The sequence below is a fragment of the Microtus oregoni genome, unplaced genomic scaffold, assembly GCF_018167655.1.
Source record: "Microtus oregoni isolate MIOR12 unplaced genomic scaffold, Mior012 000020F_ref0000438, whole genome shotgun sequence".
Taxonomy (NCBI): domain Eukaryota; kingdom Metazoa; phylum Chordata; class Mammalia; order Rodentia; family Cricetidae; genus Microtus; species Microtus oregoni.
Genome location: NW_024543079.1, coordinates 11,967,499 through 11,988,403, shown reverse-complemented (window position 1 = coordinate 11,988,403; position 20,905 = coordinate 11,967,499). Strand labels below are relative to the sequence as shown.

At 47.0% G+C, this 20,905-nt stretch overlaps 1 protein-coding gene across 1 annotated transcript in view; it reads left to right on the top strand.

The window, feature by feature from the left end:
• The window catches only part of Ctnnbl1 (catenin beta like 1), a 160,256-nt gene that overhangs the window by 52,396 nt on the left and 86,955 nt on the right, over nucleotides 1-20,905 (top strand). The window contains exons 5-7 of the mRNA XM_041670402.1: nucleotides 10,300-10,397; nucleotides 17,197-17,290; nucleotides 19,964-20,055. Coding sequence (XP_041526336.1) covers nucleotides 10,300-10,397; nucleotides 17,197-17,290; nucleotides 19,964-20,055 — 284 coding nt within the window. The remainder of the gene's footprint in view (nucleotides 1-10,299; nucleotides 10,398-17,196; nucleotides 17,291-19,963; nucleotides 20,056-20,905) is intronic.

The following is a 20,905-nucleotide window of genomic DNA, read 5'->3' as shown; positions in this document are numbered from 1 at the left end:
GTTATAGTCGTTAAATGGATTCCAGTTCTGGTTGAGTCCAGATTTCCACAGGTAAGAGTTAAACGAAGTGAGTCTGTTTGAGTGTTCGTCACAGGAAATCTGTCCCTGCATCATGTCATTCTCATCTTTCTGGTAATCTCTCTCCTGAGAGCATGTCTGACTAGGCTCATTCCCGACTGATAATTCTCACAGAAATAAATCAGTGAATAATTTTAATGTGTCTTCTTGAAGGGCAGACAGTCTTAAGCTGTTTCTGATGCTCTGTATACTGTTATTGTTAAGAATGACTACACCCATCCCTGGATTGACAATTGCCTGGGTTTTCTGTGGGATTCTAGGCCAGATGATTTCCGAGTGAGTTTTCCCACAAGTTCATTGAGAGGCACATATGAGTGCCTGCTAGGTACCAAGCTCAGTGTTGGGCCCTTGGCGCCGTCTGTCCTGCAGGTGCTCAGGTAGCATTAATTCATAAGCATGTCAAGGGCAGTATCTTAGGCACCGTGGACTGTTCTTACAAAGTACTGTAGACCAAGTGACTCAGAAATGATTTAAAGTGGCTTGCTGTAGTTCTGATGTTGGGTAGTCCAACATCTGGCAGTTTTGGAATCTGGTAATTTGGGTTCCTAGTTCCAGGTAGCTATTTTCTTGTTGTGTCCTATGGTGTTAAGGGGGTGAAGAGCTTGCTGAGTCTCTTTATGAGGATACTGATCCTCCCCTCTTCACTTCCCAAAGTCCCTGCCTCTGAGGATCATCACACTGGAAATTAGGTTTCAGCATAGGAATTTGAGGGTGGGAATATAAACATTTGTTCTGTCTGTTACAGGTATTTGATACAAGACTGGCCCACTCCAGGGGAAATTCAGCGACAGTGTAGTCTGGCTGTAATTTCTTCCTGTGGTTCACATACTGACTAGTACATTGCAGAGTCCTCCCAGACAGAGCCTGCTGCCTTGTTTGATTCATTGTCCCTTTTATTGTTTTTATTTGTGTGTGTGGTGGGCCAGGGTCCAGGGCATGTGTGGAGGTCAGCAGACAACCTCAGGTGTAGTGCTCAGAAACCTTCCTGCAGTTCGGGAACCTTTGGTTCACCAAAAGGCCAGGCTCAGTGGCCTGCAAGCTTTTAGGGATCTCTCTCTCTCTCTCCACCTTCCATCTTGCTGTTATTAGGATTACAGGGGCACCCAACTGCACCCAGTTTTTTGGTGTGGGTTCTGGAGATTGAACTCTGGTCTCTATGCTTACAAGGCAGCATATGAGCTGGCTGTTGGGCAGCTAACTGGTGGTCAAGGCTGGTACTGCGCGTCCCTGGCCCCTGTATGTCCTGTAGCATACCTGCTCTCTGTCTCCCCAGTGGCATTCCCTGTGCCCTTGACAGAGTTGCGTAGTCACCTGCCACTCTGCATATTAAGACAGATTTCCTATTTTGTTTCTGGAAATTCTGGCGCTCATTCTTTCTTCCCTTCCTGCTAATTCAGAACAATAGTAGCAGTGCTGCAAGCTGCTGACATTTCTGATTCACCGGCCCGGTCCTGCCGGGGAGAAGACTGACATGAGCCACACTGTTCGACACCCGCATTCTTGGGAAAGGCAAGGACACAGATGTTCAAGTTGGTGCGTTCTGGTCTTTAAAAAGGGAAAAATCATATCTCCCTATAATGTTTTTGACAGAACTGCCATTTCCCTCCTGTTTCCCCAGAGCCCAGCCATTCTTCCCCCTCCTTTCTGCCAGCCCTTATCCAACTGCCCTAATGATATTTTTTAAAATCTGATTTTTAATTATGCCCTACATCACATTTAAAGTGCATTTGAAATATTTTTAATTACCTTAATTTTAATTAGATGCAGCAATTAGGGTAAATGTCATCTTCTTCAAAGTACGAGTTTTCTCGAAAGTGATTTCGGGAAAGGGGAGCCCTTGCAACTTGCAGCTATCATACCTACTGCATTGGAGGGTGATCTCCCCTAATGCCACACCCGCTTCTTGTCTTATCTGTGATCTGTAATGGAAATTCTTCAAGAAACGGTTGTTAGCAATTTATTGTTGTACAGCTGTAACTGCCCACAACACCTTACCATGAATAAACAATTTCATGGCTGTCATGACTTCAATTTTTAATCTTTTTTTAACTCTTCATTTATTACCCAGGACCATACATGGCTGGTTGTGTTCCCAGCAAGCACAGGTCATCTTTGCTCTGTCCTTCTCAGAGGAAACATAAATGATGGGGATTTTAATTGGATCTGAGTCTGGTTTGTTGTAACCTTAAGAGGCAGCGGATGCGAGGCAACAGCTTGTGCCTCGTCCTTCAGGCCTTTCAAGCGTGAGGAGCTGCTGCAGAGTTGATCCCGGCTTTCTGCACCACTGCCGCTGGCGAGGGCTTGTCAGCTGTCTGTGCTGCCCCCCCAGAGGCTGGAGCCCAGCCGTGGCTGCGGAACTCTGGTCTGTGAGGAGAGAGGGAGGGGACCCACCTTACAGGGCATGAAGCGTTCCTTTAAATGTGTTTAGAGGAAGCTTGAGGTGGCACCAAACAGCTGCTGCTCTTCAAATATTGTGCTTTAAAATCATTTCCTATAGCATAAATTATTTGAACATGTTCAGAGTACCAGCACCCTTCCCTGAATCCCCCCCCCCAAAAAAAAACCAAAGGTGTGAAAGATAGTTTTCTCAGGTATTACTAAATAACAGTTTGGTTATGGCCTAGTGAAAGCCAGATTTTCCCAATTTACCTGAAAGAATAAAGAGAAATAAGACAATAAGAAGGTAAAATAGTAAAATCACAGATGGTAGCTGGTCACCCCCTTCTGCTACAATTTTTTTTTTTTAAAAAAAATCACCCTGGCAGCAAATTTGTAAGTGTCCTGATATTGTGTCATTTGCCGTGTTTGTCAGGGTGGCCTCACTGAACTCTCTTATGGTAGATTTGGCTCGGGTTCTTCTATTGTGTGATAAGCCCATTATACATACTGGGAAGAGGAGACAGCCCCGGTGGCAAAGCACACAGATAACTGCCTGGTGCTGAGGGGGGCGGGTGCCTTTGGAGCCAGAGCTCTGAGGAGGGGGGCATCATCGCTGGCTTGGGACCGGTCAGGAACTGGGGCTCACAGATTGGAAGCCTCCATGGATGGGGGCGTTTCTGGTCATTTTCAGTGATTTCTACCTGGACAGTGGAAGCTGCTGTTCTTACCGTGCTGCTTGCTGGCCTGTACTCATCACGGACGTGCCGGGATACCAGGGCCATAGATTCTTTATTTAGAAAGAAGGGAGGGAGGCAGCTGTGCCTCTTGTTCTGTAGCAAAGCTCCCTTTCCGTTAATAAAAAGCATCAGGCATTTAAACTGAATTTATTCCTTCTGCCCCCTCCCCTGCTCTTGTGGTTCAGAAAAAAAAAAAAGAGATCTCATTGTGACATTAACTGGATGTGCAGAAAGGGAAAGACTTGTTAGTGTTTTCCTGGCAGCCATGGGACAGCTCCTCTCTGCAGGCCAGCTTTAGGGAGTGGCGCTTACATTTGTTTTCTAAATTAGTATTTGCTCAGACTTTAGCAAGCCAGAGAACTTATGGAGTTGCCCTTACTGTTTTGTGAAGAATTACTGTGGGAATCTGGAAAAGGAGCAGACTTGTTTTTCTTAGACCAGCGGGGATCAATTGAACTTGAGCAGTTTGGTCTGGGAATGCTAAAGTGGAACCAACTGCCTGAGACACTGTATTATCCCAGAGGGTGTACTCTGTGGTCTAGGGTGCCTTGTGTTATAGACCCAGCATTAGTGAGCCAGAATAGGGCTGGGAAGGTTGGAGCCGCCAAGGGGCTTTTTTCTAATTGGACTGGGAGGGAGCCGGTTCCTGTCCGCTGCTCTCCTTCAAGGCTGTCTAACAAGATGCGCACATCTTAGCTGTTGTTCTCCTCAGAGCTAGTCTCATTCTGATATTTCCAGACTGAAAACTTCAACAGAAAGAATTCCTTATTTCGTTTATGTGTCACCTGACTTCCTAGGTAATGCCTGTTGGTAAGTCACTCTTGTTTCTGGAGTCAGTCGGTATGTTCCGAAGAGCATGTTTAGATTCGGTTTAAAATCAAACGGCAGTTCAGGAAAATAGAGCCCTCTTGGGTAAACCGTTGATCTTATTTGTAGCTGTGAGGAAGCCCGTGCCTTCAGGAGGTTAGGGTGGTTGTGGCCTTCTTTGGATACCTCTCCTGCGGTGTGCTGGTGCCTACTGGTGTTAGCAGGCATTCAGGGTTGACTGCGTATGCTCTCTCCACACAGTTCTATTTAGGATCAGTAAGAATCCAGACTCAGTCTGGGGAACTTTGTGCTGCAGTTTTCAAAGGGGAGAACCGTGTTGTCTGGGTTTGAAATCCATCAGCATTAATCCAGCCATATCTAATCACTACCCGACCCACAAAGAAAACAAACATTTTTATTAAAGAAAACCACATTTGCTACATTAAATCACTTATATCCTCTGAATTCATACTGGCTTGTCTTTTTTAAATGACTTAAAAAGCCATCTGTTCGTGTATCTCATTCTTCTTCCTCTTTTTTAATAACTTTGTTCCTTGTGGACACATCTTGGTGGATATTAATAAGATTAACAGTTTCTGTACCAATACTAAGGAGGATCAGGCCCCAAACCAAACACACACAGCAGGTGTAAACACCACTCTTGATCAGAAGTCTCTGTGTTAGGAGCTGTTCATGCCCAGCTGGTTTTTCCATTTTGCTGTTCTACAAATATATTGCCCTAGTAGAGGGCTGGTACAGGGGGACCAAATGGGTGGGTGGGTGGCCTTTTTACTCAGCGTGACAAAATAGACTATAAAGATAAAACAAAGTAGGCAAACTGTGTTTTAGTCATCCTCAGAGAGACAGACTCTCCATTTTCTTGTTACACTTAGATGGCAGAGCGCCTACCTTGTGCAATTGAGATTGTAACTGCAATAGAGAAGCCTATCTCCCATGCCCAGTGTCTGCCTGTGGTAGAGCACTGTGCACGCAAGCGGTGTGTGCCTGTGGTAGAGCGCCGTGCCCTGTGCTTGTCTGTGGTAGAGTGCTGTGTACGCATGCTGTGTGTGCCTGTAGTAGAACGCTGTGCCCGGTGCGTGCCTGTGGTAGAGCACTGTGCCCAGGGTCTGCCTGTGGTAGAGCGCTGTGTCCGGGGTCTGCCTGTGGTAGAGCGCTGTGCCCTGTGCTTGTCTGTGGTAGAGCGCTGTGCCCTGTGCATGCCTGTGGTAGAGCGCTCTGTCCGGGGTCTGCCTGTGGTAGAGCGCTGTGCCCTGTGCTTGTCTGTGGTAGAGCGCTGTGCCTGGTGCGTGCCTGTGGTAGAGCGTTGTGCCTGGTGCGTGCCTGTGGTAGAGCGCTGTGCCTGGTGCGTGCCTGTGGTAGAGCGCTGTGCCTGGTGCGTGCCTGTGGTAGAGCGCTGTGCCTGGTGCGTGCCTGTGGTAGAGCGCTGTGCCCGGGGTCTGCCTGTAGTAGAGCGCTGTGTCTGGGGTCTGCCTGTGGTAGAGCACTGTGCTCGGGGTCTGTCTGTGGTAGAGCGCTGTGCCCTGGGTCTCCTTGTGGTAGAGCGCTGTGCCCGGGGTCTGTCTGTGGTAGAGCGCTGTGCCCGGGGTCTGCCTGTGGTAGAGCGCTGTGCCCGGGGTCTGCCTGTGGTAGAGCGCTGTGCCCGGGGTCTGTCTGTGGTAGAGCGCTGTGCCCGGGGTCTGCCTGTGGTAGAGCACTCCTTGTCTGTCTTGAGTTCTGGTCTTTGTTCCTATTTCTGGTCTTCAAATATCTTCTCTCTTATGGTCATATCACTTTACCTAGGAGTTGATGGTCACAGTATGGTCTCTTTACTGACTTTCTGAAATGCTGTTTTGGGAAAGTTGAAGATTTATATAAAAGCAGTAGTGGATAAGGTGTTTGTTAGACCTGGTGAATAGCTTATTCTCAAATGAAGCAGGAAAGCAAGCTAGAAAAAGAATCTACTGGGATATTATATGAAATGACTTATTGGTAAAATGTTAGACATTGGGTTCCCATATAAAATTATCTCTGTTAGATTTTCCCACTAACGTCCTGGGTTTAATGTAAATCATTGGCACGTAGTGTGAGACTAAGCAGAGATAAGTAAGATTCAGTCCCAAAGACCTCAGAGCAAAACAGAAGTCAGTCTTCCAACCCCGTGTGACCCAGAAAACAGAATGTACTATGCTAGTTTTGGCTTTAGACTGTGGAAGCTGTCTGAAGAATGAAGTCCGCAGTGATGGCTCTGGCTTCAGGGGGAGACTAGACTGTCCATCTGCGTTGAGTACTTTCCTGTTTCCTGAGTTTTTACTTGCATGACCTTTGGTAGATCAGGCCTCTTTTGTTTTCTCTAGCCACGCAGGGACTTTAGCTGGGCAGAGATGAGCTCCCACATTTTACAGGCAAGGAAGCCAGGCCACAAAGACATAGGCTGACTTGTGCAAGGTTATGTGGCTGGTGTTAACTATCAGACCATCCTGATCATCAAAGCAAAGCTGAGTGTGTCATGACTCCGACCTGGAACTTTTGCCGACTCATCTGTCACCCTGCCAGGTGCACTACTGCTTCTTTACTTGCAGTACGGCTGTGTTTCCATCACGAAGCTAAATGTTTTAAGACGAAAGTGTCTGTAGTGCTCCTAGTGCAAGAGAATGTGTGTGCAGTACGGAGCATTCACTTCCATGACAAGATGATTGGCCAGGAGCTACAGCTCATGGCTGCTCCCCAGCATCAGGCAGACTATTGGACTGCTTGTCAGTAGTAGTGTGGAGAAGATGAAATTCCAAAGTCTCGGTGTAGTTTTCATGGAATGCATATCCGTTCACACCTCAGTAGAGTCAGCAAATGGAAAGTTAAACCATTTTAAGCTGGTAACCACCTATATTCTACCTTGTCTTGAATCTGTTTTATGAATAATTACACATACTTAATGAAATGAAATGAAATTTATGCCTTGGCAATGCTGAAGCATGCGTGGGCAGCCCATATATGACAGTTCTGTTGAACTTGTCCATATTGGGTTTCATGGTCTAAGTTGATGAGGACGACTGACCAGGTCTCTTTCTCAAGAGGGCGCAAGATCTCATTACAGATGGTTGTGAGCCACCATGTGGTTGCTGGGAATTGAACTTAGGACCCATGGAAGATCAGGCCTGCTCTTAATTGCTGAGCCATCTCTCCAGCTCAATTACGCATAGTAGTTATAAGTAATTGTTCATGCTGCTGTTCAAAGGGTGGAATGATGAAACTCACTGAGAAGGATCCAGATCCTAATCCTGTAGACAGATGACTATGGTAGATGAGTGGAGGTGTCAGTGGGTGGATAGAAAGATCAGTAGAAGGCTGGAGGAATGGGTAGGGATGGGAATGGAGGGGGGATGGATGGGTGAGTTGGTGCATGAATAGAAGGATGGGTGGATGGGTTGGTGGGTGGATAAAAAAATCAATAGATGGAGAGATGATATATGAAGGTGATTGGAGGGAAGGATGGATTGTGGATGGGTGCTTGGGTAGCCACTAGCTAGAATATTGTTGTGCATATTAAGTAGGCATGAGACGGGCTGTTATACATAAGAGCTTTTTGAGAGAAATTTTACATGTTGGCATTTCTTAGATGAGGCTGTATTAACTTATTATCCTGTTTTCCTAAGACTTTTAGTAGTTATGGTAGAAATAAATACCAGGCCTTTATTTCCCATGATTGCAGTAATGCCAGTAAACCAGAATTTGCCTGAGCCCGGTCATGTTTGAATCTTGCATTGATGTGAAAGGCGGGCGTGGCGCTATAGTTAGGATCACGGATTATGGCCTCGCATGCTCTCTACCTTAGCTCTTGTGCCTCTGGGTGTAATAATCTTACACTCTACACTTTTTTTGTCTGTGAAATGAGGACCACACTTGATTGTCTAACACTGTTGTGAGAACTCAGTGCCTAGTCCCTGGTCCAGTGATGCTATTTAAAATGGTGGCTTTATGATGACCTTTTTAGCCTTCACAGAGAACAGCTGTGAATTCCTGCTCGCGGGATGGCACTGGGGTTTCTAGACATTAATTTGTTGGCTTTTTAAAAATTGAATTGAAGTGACTTGTGTGTTTGGATTTACTGTGTGTCAGGAATGACCCATGGTCTCTTGTGTCAGCAGCTTTCTGGTTACTTCATTTATCAGACGTGCAAGAGTTTTGTCCAAAGACCTGTGAGCTCATTATACTGTCTGTAGCACTTTCGTGGTTTGAGTAAATATCACCTTTAATAGTAAAAGAGACATAAAAAGTTTAATTATTCATGATGGTCATCTACTCAGTAAATCTCAATTTTTTTTTTTTATTTCAACAAAGGATGCTCATAAAATTCCTATAACATCAGTTAGCAGTCAGCACCACCATTCCTGTCAGTGTGTCCTGCCTCTTCTGTTTTTCTTTCTGTTGCTACTAAGAGTGTCCTGGCTAGGCTGGCTTGACCTTGTCTCCGATTCTTCACTCTCTGTGCTGCAGCTTTGGGGCAGGTCCTCCCACTTGAGGCCTAGCTCCTGCCCTCCCACCGTCTTTACACCCTGACCCTGGCTCTCACAGCATGCCATTGTGCCCCACACAGGCCCTAACTTGCCTCTTGACAGTGTTTTCCTTCTCTTTAAAAATAAAAATCTTGTATGTTATTTATTATATGTATATGTGTGTGTGCTGTGGATGCCTGTGTGCATGTTCATAGAGGCCTCAGGAGGGTGTTGTGTATCCTGCTCTATCCCTCTCCCCTTGTTCCTAAGATACAGGGTCTTTTGCTAATGCTGGAGCTAAGCGAATAGGCAGCAAGTCCCGTGATCCTCCTGTCTCCCTTCCACCCCAGTGCCTGACTTTTTATTTAGGTACTAGGATCTGAACTCAGATCCTTATGATTGTATAACAAGTGCTCTGACCCATTGAGCCACTCTGTCTAGCCCTCTTATGCAGCCCTTCCTTCACCTAGTTAGAACTTTCTCCCTTTCTCCTTTGCTTCTCTTCCATGGCTTTGTGAATGCCAGCAACTTTGCTTCTGTTCCTCTAGTTTTGCTTCCTCACCTGCTTGTTGTTACCTGTTTTCTGACCAGTGTCTTTTTAGCAATATCCTAATATCCCAGCTCAGGTCAGGGTTGTACAGTCCACTGCCTGCATCCTCATCTATGCATGTCTCGTATTGTCCTAGGTACATGATTTAAAATGTCTGATTATCATTCAGAGATGTGGGGACTGAGGACCAGAACAATGAGTGGATTTGTCTTCACCGCTTTGCAGTGCTTTATTAATTGCGGACATTCAGTGAATTCAGGTTATGTGAGCAAGATGAGAGAGACGGAGTTTTCTAGGGAAAGAAAGCTTAGTTCTGCCTTCTGGTTTCAAAAATCATTCCCTTTTTCACTCTTTCATGCTTCCTTTTGCTTTTACTTCCTGTTCTTTCTCCTGTTTGCCCATGTTTAGATTCTATTGCACACATTTTAAAAATTTACTTTGTGTCTTTGTGGGAGGGGGCATATGTGTGCAGGTGCCTGTGGAGACCAGAGGAATGCATTAGATCCCCTGGAGCTGGAGTTACAGGCATTGTGAGCTACTTGATGTGGGTTCTGGGAACCACACTTGGGTCCTGTGCAAGAACAATGTGCAGCGCTAAAACAGTTACCCTCTGTCCAGCCCCATTGCTCGCCTTCTTCATGTGGACTGAGGGGCGTGCAGCTGGGGCCCAGTGCTGCCCGTGGAAACCTTTTGCTCTACATTTCCCAGCAGTTTTGTCCTGCCCTGGCCTCTGAAGCGACCCGCTAGACAGCTGTGTCAGTCAGGTCCAATCATGCTGTCTCTGAAGTTGAAGTTATGAGATGAGGGTAAAGACGCTGAAAATGCAGCTTCTCCACATGATCTATTTATTTAAAGCTTAGAAATTTGTGAAAATGCAGTAGGCCTACAAACTAGGATGGAAGGGAATCAGCTGCATTCACTGAGACCCCCTTGAAGGAGGAAGGATGATAGTAAAACTAGTAAAACCGAGTGTGCTAATATATGCACTGATAACTAGGCAGTGGTGCACACCTTTAGATCCAGTGCTCAGGAGGCAGAGGCAGGCGGATCTCTGTGAGTTCAAGGTCAGCCTGATCTACAGAGTGAGTTCCAGGACAGCCAGGGCTACACAGTGAAACCCTGTCTTGGGAAAGGAAAAAAAAAAAGATATGCAGTGATAAAGTAGCTTTCGAACCAAAGGGAGCCAAAAAAAAAAAAAAAATCTGCCAAGATGCCAGTAGGACTTCAATGTGCCTGGGATGTTCTTAACAGTTGTCACATGTGTCTATAGCCGTGGTCGATCTGCTTCAGGAGCTCACAGACATAGACACCCTCCACGAGAGTGAAGAAGGGGCAGAAGTCCTCATCGATGCTCTGGTAAGTGGCTCATCCTCTGGGTACTCAGGGATGGGAAGGTGCTGACCTTAGCCTTGCCTCTGCGCACAGTAGCATCCATAGAAGTCTGTGTTGAGGCTGGATGGAACAGGTGAGAGCAGAAATGCAGCTGGTGGGGGGTACTTTCCTCTGTGGGACTGAGGGAAGAGCCTGGAGAAGCCCAGCATCTATTAACTGGTGCTGTAGGCAGGACTTTCCTCATTCCCTTAGCCCTGCTTCCCTCTCACCACATCCTCTCGGAAGCTGAGGCGCAGAAGAGGTGGAGCAGCATCTCTGTGGTCAAAGCTGGACTCTTAGCCTCTGATCCATCTCTGATCCCATGTCTTGCCCTCTCTCACTGGGTTGCTGCTAATCTTTTGACAGAGAGATCTCACAGATGTTTGCTTTCTGTCTTGAGCTTTATAATTGCAGCAAGGACAGATAGTGTTCCTTATTTTACACAAGATGGGTCATTAGGGAGACTGGGAGTATGTTAAAAGCACACAAGCAAACCTGAGATCTCTTGTAGGTAAGAACTGTATCTATGCCCATGTCTAGTTGAGTTTGTGATAGGGTAGCTCCTGACTAGCCTGGAACTTGATATGTAGACTAGGCTGATCTCAAACTTTCAGAGATCTGTACTCACAATTCCCTGTCTTTGCGTCCTCTGTGTTTGGATTAAAGACTTGGATCACCACGTGTGGCCAAGGCAAAGCCTCAGACTTCACTCACTGCCACAGCCATTATCCAGGCAGTGCCAAGGCAAGCCCTGTCCACCTGGTCCCAGCTTGACATATGAGGGCGTCCAGAGACATGTGGACTCCTCCTGCCGAGCCCCTCAGCCAGGCCTGTGTCTCCTGACGATCAGGGAGGGCTCCCGGCTGAATAGGCAGGACAGCTAGCCGGTGGCGGCAGTGGATCTGGTCTGTGGCTCTGGTCTAGCCTCTTACCCTAATCCTGGTGGATCCATCCACTCACTCCTCGGGATTCTGACCCTCCCCCTTTTTCTTTTATTCTCTCCTGCCTCTTCTCTCTCACGGGAATAGTGGCAAATGCTGCTTTCTGTGCAATGTAATTTCCTGGAAAGCACTGAAGCCACATGGTAGGTGTATACAGATGTCATTAAGCTGCCTTCTGGCCCCGCTGACAGGACTGTGGAATCAGGGTAGCTGGACTGAGAACCCTGGTGCCTAGGAGACCCCAGTGCAGCACAGCCTCCCCCTTCCCTTAAGGTTCTCAACACCAGATCTTCCCCACAGCGAGCACACTGCTGAGGTGGTAAGTGGAGGGGTTGTGAACCCACTGGAGATGAAGGGCTGTCTTGGAGCTCGATGGAGTCCAGCGGAGCTCTGTGCAGCTAGCATGGAAATTTCTATGGCTGTTTTCCTTTCAAGCGCCTTCTTAGAGTGAGCTACCACTTTCATGGGCCTTGGGACCTTTATTTTTCCTTGGAACCACAGTACAGAAAGGGAAGGATTCTTCCGGGTGGCCTTCTGTTTTGAGGAACATCTATAGGAAGGCTGTGGCACTTCCCTCCCGCACTGTTTCCCCACAGTGTCATTTGTGCAGTCTTACCTTCCAGAGGTTAATTACGGTGGCCCTGTGTGAGCCTTCCTGCCTAGTCCCTGGGCTGGTTTTAATTACCATCCTTTGCCTGTGTGAATAGAGAAGATGAGAGAGGAACAGCTAGCCAGGCGGCTGCTGTGAACCTACACAGAAGCAGCGATTCGCACAAAAGCCCCCTTTGTGTCTCTGTGTTGCCAAGCCCACCAACAAAGACTGCATCTCGTAGATTTTATTGTCTGTCTGGAAGGAAACCGTTCATCCTCAGGCTTGGGAGCCGTTAGGTAGCTGCTGTGCAGGATTTCCTGTTTGTTTAGGGTTTTTTATGATTATATTATTTTAAGATTTTGACTCTCACAGCTTTACCTGGTGGGGCCTCTCACACACTGAGGCTTCTGGGGTCCAATATATTATTTGCTTGTGTGCTACCACTCAGATGCCATTGGTAAATATCAGTGAGCAGAGCTAGCGAGTGGGCTCCCGTTTATCTCGCCCTTGTGCCACGTTGAGGAAGAAGTTTGATAAGTATTCTCATATTACTAGGGTTGAGTTGTCTTCATAGTTTTAATTTGGGGCCAGTATTAGAAGCCTGGAATCACTGGAGCAGGGGCTAGAGGGCGTGTGGTAGGATTTATTGTGGTTTGCAGTTTGCAGTTATTGCCTTGGTCTTTTTCCCAGTTGGAAGTCCCCAGCAATAGAGTAGCACATTTGTGAACAAAGTGCTGGCCTGGCATTGTTGGGAATCTTTGGGGTTTTAAATTTTGGATCACATTCATTGCTGTTCTGTATACACAAAGGGAGTATTTGTGCTTTGGAACAAATCAATTTAGGAGCCTGGAAGATGGACTTCTCTGGAGATCATAGATGTGAGGTTTATTGCATTGGTGAGAACTCCCTGGCTCACCCCTCCGCAGACATGTGTTTCCTCAGTGCAGTGACCAGACAGCCATGGCCTGCAGTGAGTGCCTCCCTGGGCTTTCTGGGACCTTTCACTTCATCCCGTCAAGCCTCCTCCAGCCTCAGCTCTTCTCTCCTCAGCAGAGTCTGTGTCCCTGGGAACTTGCCCCATTGGATTATAGCGTCTGTGGACCAGTTTTCTTTCCAAGTGGTAACCACACTGGTCAAGGCTGCAGCTCTGCCACTCACTCTGTGCCCTGGGCAAATGGCCTAACCTTTCACTCTGTGTTTTGTCTGCAAAGTAGAGGTAACAGTTGTGTCTGTCACAGTGTAGACGTGAAGAGTCTGCATCATTTAAAGATCTTTAGAGCATCCACTACTTGCTGGCCATGTTCCAGGACTGGTGAAGATCTACCACTTGTAAATGCCAAGGGATGGTGACGAGCATCATCTGCCACATGGTGACACGTTTGTGGATGTTTGTTGAACTTAAACATTTTTCAGTTCAAAAAATGTTGCAGAAAGCATTTTGAGTAATTGTTTTTAAGTATTTGGGTGATACAGGTCTAAATAAGACATCCAAAGATGGAGGTTTCATTTAAAAGAAAAGCAAACCAGTAATGAAGGTGGAGAGCAGGATATCTAGAAGGCAGGGTCTGTTCTCTATCCACTTGGTCCACACTGCATGCTGACTTGCTCTTGATGCTAGAAACTGGATAGTTGTAGCTCTGAGTGAGACTGATGGGATCCCTGGTTTTGGAGGGTGAGACAGAAATAGGGAGACAGTGCATCATGGTCACCGAGGGAACTAAAATGGAATGGGGTAATGTTGAGTACCTGCAGGTCAGATTATATCTGGTGCTCCTGAGTTCTGGGTACAGGAAGAAACCAGACATTCAAAATGACCAAGAACAGGGTAGGACAGGGAGGAGACTAAGGCAAGAATGAGGTTGGAACAGGGAGAGAATGAGAGGGCCCACCTGATAGGGTGCACCCAGGTGTGGGGAGCAGTTCTGAGTCCTTGAGTCCTGAGATTGCATGGACAGATGGTAGACAGGGAATTGGCAATGTCTGCCTAGATGTTTAGAAGAGCCGCACGGGCAGCTATGGGTAGGGAGGGAGAGGGCAGGAGTGGAGGCCCAGGGCTCAAGAGGTGACAATAGGCCTGCTTTTAGCATTATAACATTCAAAACTTATTTGATCAAGATTCCACAGGTTTGGGGGTTATTTTTTTTTTTTTTAAGCATGACATTTCTGAAACTCATAGTGGGCGGAAGAACTCCAATCTGGCTCTTGAGTGTTGTAGAGTGGGCCAGGTAGAGAAGGAATCCTCTTAGGCCCCTCTTATCTGTCTGGTTCCTTATTTCCTCCTCTTGTATTATATCCTTTCTCTTTGGTCAAGTGGAAAAAGATGTCAGCTCATGCCCTTGAACTTTGTCAGAGTGAGACCTGCTGTTGGGGCACCTGCTAACAAGCAGAAATAACTGGACACTCATCAGAAAATGCCAGGCCTCAGACAGTCCTCATTTCCAAGCCAGGGTTGCTCTGGCTGCTGTTTTAATCCCCAAGCAGGATTTGTTTTTAGTTTCAGATTTGGTCACAGGTCCAGAAAATTGAATGTAGGCCTGGGGGCTGGAGGAAGTAGACAGAATGCTAATTTGCACTTCTTACTAGGCGACTCCAGAGCCATGCATAATACAAATACTTTTCTAAGGAGTTTCTGAGCTAAATGATTTTGACTGCTTTTGGCCCGCCTGCAATCAGATAAAATTGCATCTAACCCAGCTAAACATCGAGTTTCACACTTTGCAAGCTTAAAAAGTCTGCCTGTTAGAAGTTAGATTTCCGTAACAAGAAAAAAGACTTTCCTCCAGCCAGACACACACCATCCATATCCATTCGGCTCTAGGATCTAAGTGCGATGCTCACCGCCACCATCTTCTCCAGCTTCCAGACAGCAGAGATGGGAAGCATAACTAAGAGTCAAGGAAAGAGACAGATAATGCAGATAAAGTGGCCATTGGCAGCAGGAGCCGGCTGCCATGCAGTCTGGAGGAGTGACAAGCCGCCTGCTGCCCAGCAGAGCTGTCATGTCCTCCACTTCAGGATTGGTGGAGATTATGCCAATCAAAGTGGGTTAGGAAAAAAACAAGTGTGACATGGTCTGTGCTCACCCCCCAGATGTTTCTGTTTCCTTCCCCATGCACAATTTTTTCAGTTTATTAAAGGAAACACTTTATGTTCTTGTTGTCTATGAGACAAGAGCAAGATTGCAAGTCTCTTGACAGAACAGGGAAGGCATCTCTTTCTATGCTTGCAGCCCTCTCAGTCTGGCGCCAGGTCCCCCTCCAATGGGCTCCCTCCCTGTTCCTTCCTCTAAGGCACAGCTGAGAGCTTAGAAAGCTCCATTCACTGTGATTGGGTGTGCAGACAGGTCAACAATTTCAGGTTTTCACCATGTCTACACATTCTCCCTGAGTCTCACACAGAAGGAACAAAGAGGCCTTACTTGGCATCTGTCCCTTTTGTCATTTCTACCATCCTAGGCTTTGTTGAACCAGGTCTGTAGAGAGCCAGCTTTCTTTTTAGGGGGTGGGAGCGTTCGAGACAGCATTTCTCTGTGTAGCCCTGGCTGTCCTGGACCCCACTCGGTAGACCAGGCTGACCTCACACTCACAGAGATCCACCTGCCTCTGCCTCCTGAGTGCTGGAATTAAAGGCGTGTGCCACCACCATCCGGCAAGTGCCAGCTTTCCACCCAAAGGCTCAGAAAGTATTGGTGACATGTGTTCACTGCTTTTCTTTCTTTCTCCCTCCCTTTCTGTTCTCACCAAAGTAATAGAGTTGATCACTTCTGCTACCAAGCTTTGTGACTTTGGCCAGGCTGCCTAACCTCTCTGAACCTTTGTTGTGTCTCTGTGAGAGTTGTGAGCTGTATGCTAGGGTAGATAGAATACTGTCTGTAAGCCCATCATGGTGCACACAGTGCATCAATTTGTTTTGATGAGGTAAGGTTTCTCAGGCATCTGCTATGTGCACAGTTGTTCAAGACCTTAAAGTTTGCCAAGGTGCACGAGGTGAGGAGTTGCTGTCAAAGAACTTGGCTTTTAGCCGGGCGGTGGTGGTGCACACCTTTAATCCCAGCACTCGGGAGAGGCAGATCTCTGTGAGTTCGAGGCCAGCCTGGTCTACAAGAGCTAGTGCCAGGACAGGCTCCAAATCTACAGAGAAACCCTGTCTCAAAAAACTAAAAAAAAAAAAAAGAAGAACTTGGCTTTTTCTTTGCCAGTGGGGTGACTAGTGGATGATTAGGCGTGGATTGGGTACAGAGCTCAATGCAAATTTGCTCCTCATCTTGAGTCATTCCTTTAACCAAGAATAGCGCCCCACATTTTCCTGAGATTGCTACAGAATTCTTCTTTATCCTCATTTCCTACATAAGGCAAGCAAGGCATTGGGAAGGGGTATACTGTATATGGCAGGCATGATTTCCTGGATGTCTGATTACAACTGTCTTAGCTGAACAGTCGCTTTCCAAGAAGAGAGAAGTGGGTCAGTCCTTCCTTTCTTCCTCCCTCCTTTCCTCCCTCCCTCCCTCCCTCATTTCCTCCCTCCCTCCCTCCCTGCCCTGGGGTTACCCATAGGCAGTCACACAGGACCCAGGTTGTGCAGGTGGTCATATCAGGAAGCCTGGCTCTGGCTGTCACTCCTGGCAGCTGTGCACTATTGGTTGTATGATATAGCTACTCTGGATTTCCTACCTGCTTCAAAAGTTGTGAACAAGTATGATACACAATAATTTATATGTTACATGTAGTCTCGACATAAGACACTTGGACATGTTATTGTTATTTTTTTAAGAAGGAACTAGAAATTCTTCAGAACTAATGATTTTTATAAAAGTTTAGCATGTAAAGTTAGAATGTAGGAGTTGAGCACGGAATTCTGAGGTCAGCCAGTTGTAAGTGGCACCCCCTCCTACCCCACAGCTCCAGCGTCTAAAAGTATGCTTTTACGCCCAAATGCCTCATGCACTGTTCGCGCCATGTGAGGCAGAGATTGGGGGAGGTGGAATGGGAGAATGAACATGAAAACCTTGTGTTTCACCAACTTTGTAACCTTTGAATTTTCCTTTGCCTCCTTCAACTCTGGTTTGCCCACCCTGTTAGGAATAACGGTTTTAGCACTTCCTTGCCACAGAGTACCTCAGAGAGAGCACTGCAGACTGCCAGTTCTGCACTCAGTTTGTTCATTCCAATCGGAGCTGTGACGGTGGAAACGGGAATGTGTGGAGACTGATTTGTGATGCAGCCTTCTCTTCCTTTGTTTCTCTGTTCTGCAGGTGGACGGGCAGGTGGTAGCACTCTTGGTGCAGAATCTGGAGCGCCTGGATGAATCCGTGAGGGAGGAGGCTGATGGCGTCCACAACACCCTAGGTGAGAGGCAGGCATCTAAGCTAGAGCATGCTATTTGCTTCCCTTTTCTATTATAAGCCAGTCAACAATCAAGTGTTTTTTTCCTCCCCTGTGCTCCAAAACTGCGTTTTCAGAAATGTGTGTGTGTGTTCATTTCATATAATCTCAGCTTTGGTTTGGCATATAGGCAATAAAAGCTGAAATCCACTAAGCAAGTTCCCTTCCACGAGAAAACATGCTGGCTCCTAAACTTTATTCCAAGATTTTACTGTGTTCTAATCACGTGTAGATGTATGTTGGGGAGCATTTGCATATCCTCATGGAGGCCAGAAAATCCTTCTTTAAGCCCTTCTGCTAGAGTTATAAGTGGTTGTGAGCCACCTGGTATGGGTGCTAGGAACCAAACCCAGATCTTCTGCAAGAGCAATATGAGTTCTTAACCACAGAACCATCTCTCCATCAAAGCCTTTACCTCCAAAAGTTAAGATGAAATCCTTGTGGGCCCAAGCCCTGCCCCAGAAAGCATAGGCTTTGATTTGTTGGTGATTTTGTATTGGCTTCTCCCACCTTCCTTCAGTGGAGCTGCAATGTCGGCAGGATTGTGGACATTGCAGGACAGGCATTTGCCCTGGGGAGAGCTAATGTTTTCCTGTCTTCTTCAGCCACACGACTTTGTTAAATGAGTTGAAGTGCCGCCCCGTGTCCTGTTCACGTCAGTGGGTTCCTCTACAGTCCCTTTCTTTCCCTTTTCCCTCAAATCTCTCCAGTTTCTCCTTTTGCAAAGTTGCCGAGCTGGTGGCCTATTTAGAATTGTGCCTTTGAGCACGCTGCTTCCTCACTGGCCACCGTCGCGTAAAGCAAGCTGTGGCGTCTCTGCGAGCAGAGCTCCAGAAATGAAGGAGGCCGAGTGGAAGCAGGAATTTCGATGAGATTAGTTTCCCTCCTGGCTCCTCTGTGTTTACCACGGATTTCCCTTGCAGTTCTAGACTCTTCAGTGTGGATTATTGTAAAGAAGAGGGAAGATGGGCACCCAGGGAGTAAGTGAGGCGAACACAACAGCCTGTGGTTGGGGGCTGGCTGTAGTGTAGAGGCAGAGTTTGGCATTGCCATATGTTAGCCTAATGCTGGATTTTGCAACATTGAAAGCTTATCAAAAGTCTTAGCTGGCTTAAAAGGCCCTGGTGTGATGGGCAAAGCATGGGTCTGAAAGATTCGTGGTTTCCACATAGGCATCCACCACAGTACTCATCCTCACCCCTGCCCCCTCCTCTGGTGCCCAGTGTTTGTCAGGCATGGTGCTGGGAGCTGGAATAGGTCAGGATGAGTTAGACATGGCTAACGCAAGGCGGTCTGATGGGCAGGTCCATATCAGAGAGGAAAGAGTGCTGGTGACAAGAGCTGTAATTAGAGTCAGTGAAAAGCATCATGGGGGCTGGGAGGAAGGGCCTCAAATTGTTCCAAGGGAGCTGACCGGGGCTGACTAAGAAGTTAGGCACCTTTGCCAGTGGAGGAAGAGTGGAGCTGTCTTGGGTCAGGAGTATCTTTTGCTAAGTTGAGACTGTGCTTGTAGAAAATGAGAGCAGGAAGTGGGGTTGTGGCCTTGGGACTGGAGGAGTAAGTAAGTCTGTCCAGAGTTTAGAAGACCTTGTGAACCATAGTAACTTTGTTTCCTGTGGGCAACAGGAGGCCGTGTGGAGTATAAACAGAACAAGATAGAACGAATGAGTTGATTGAGACTGTTTCATCTGTTGGGTCTCTATGCTGCTCACTCATACAGCATTGTGTCCCCTCCCTCAGTGAACGCCCCCTGTTCTTCACTTGCCCTTGAGGAGTCTGACTTAGGTGAAAGAGCGAGGGGGTGAGAGTGGTTTCTTTAGCTCTTTCTCCTTCAGAATTCAGGCCCAGCATGTTCTGGGCCTTGTGCTTAGGGAACACAGAGCAGTAAGAGTGACCAGTTCATTTTAAGACAGGAAGCAAAGGGGCCCTGAGGGGAAGGAAAGCATTGGATGTGGTAAGGACAGTAGTAATTTTTAGATGCCCTTCTTCTTGATATCATATCATGTAATAGCTTTTTCCCCCTTGCCTCCTAATTTTTAATTTTCCCATTAAGTCACACTTTGACTATCGTAGAAGATAGCAGCACCAATTACTTGCTTCCAGGAACTTAGCAGCTACTCTGCCGGCATGGCCTTTCCCCTTTGCACACATTATTTTGTTCAATTAAGAAGATCATGCTCACCTCCCTGACAGTGTCCTGGTTTCCACGTGATTCAGAGGGCGGGGGTGGGGTGGGGGGGAGAACTAGAATGGAGAAGTTAGAAAGGCAGAGACTGCCTTGCCCTGGAGGGTTCTGCCCCGCCCGCGACTGGCTGCAGACCTCTGGGACTAAGTGGGCCTTGCTAGGCCACTCTCTACCCCTCCTCATGCTCTGCTCCAGATTTGCTCTATTAGCATAAAAACCTGTCCCTCATCCCTTCTGTGAATTCCATCATTTTCAGTTATGACTTTTACTTGTAACATAACTTGAAGAAAAAAAAACATAGCAACTCCCTGGTTAATGTAAAAGTGACACAGCATCTGGCTGGGAGAAACACAGGGAAGTGAGACGAAGAATAAAATGCCTGCTGCGGGAAGCAGGCCTGCCGCAGGTGGAAGCAGAGATGCCCTCCCCAGTGACTGGTGTCTCTCTTGCAGCTATTGTGGAAAACATGGCAGAGTTCCGGCCGGAGATGTGCACAGAGGCCGCACAGCAGGGGCTCCTGCAGTGGCTGTTGAAGAGGCTGAAGGTAGGGGGGAGTGGTACTGCCACTCACATGTCTGGGCTCTGGGTGTGACTGGGGCCAGGGTGTTGATGGAGCCTGGCAGCCCTGGGCCATATGGTCTAGTCTGGGAAGCTTCTGGTCCCCTTTTTGTTGCTTATCTTCCCCTTCCCCCCTTTTTAAAAGATTTTTTTGAGTTCTGTTTCTTAAAACTATCTATTATATATATTCTTTCAGTAATTTTCTGTACAGTGACCTTAAAAGAATTATTTAATGTTTCCTTATGCAGATTGTTATTTCACTGAACTAATAATGAATGCCTAGTGTTCCACTGCACAAACCTACCAAAAGTTATTCTTTTTTTTTTTTTTTTTTTTTTTTTTTTAGATAGGGATTCATGGAGCCCAGGCTGGCCTGTAACTCAGCAGACTTTGAATTTCTAATCTTGCCTCTACTTTCCAAGTGCTGGGATTATAGGCCACCCTGCCCAATCTATGCAGTGGTGGGGATTGAGCCCAGGGCCTTGTGCATGCTCAGCAACATCCCAACAACTGAGCTGCATCCCATGCTTAGCTCTCAATTTTAATTTAAATACTTCCATCCCCAAGTTTTGCCTGTTGTAAGCAGTTTGCGGTGAGTATCACAGCCAAACACTATTCTGATGCACTTATCTCGGCTTATCTGCTTGATAAACCCCAGAAGTGAAGTGGTCAGGCCAAAGGGTATCTGCATAGCACTTGAGGTAGATGTCGCAAAGTTGTCACCTGTCAAGATTGTCCCACTGCTGTGAGAAGGTTCCTTGCTGCTCTCTTAAAACATCAGACATTATCAAACTTAAGGTTCTTTTTACACTTCTAAGTGAAAACTGATGCTATGA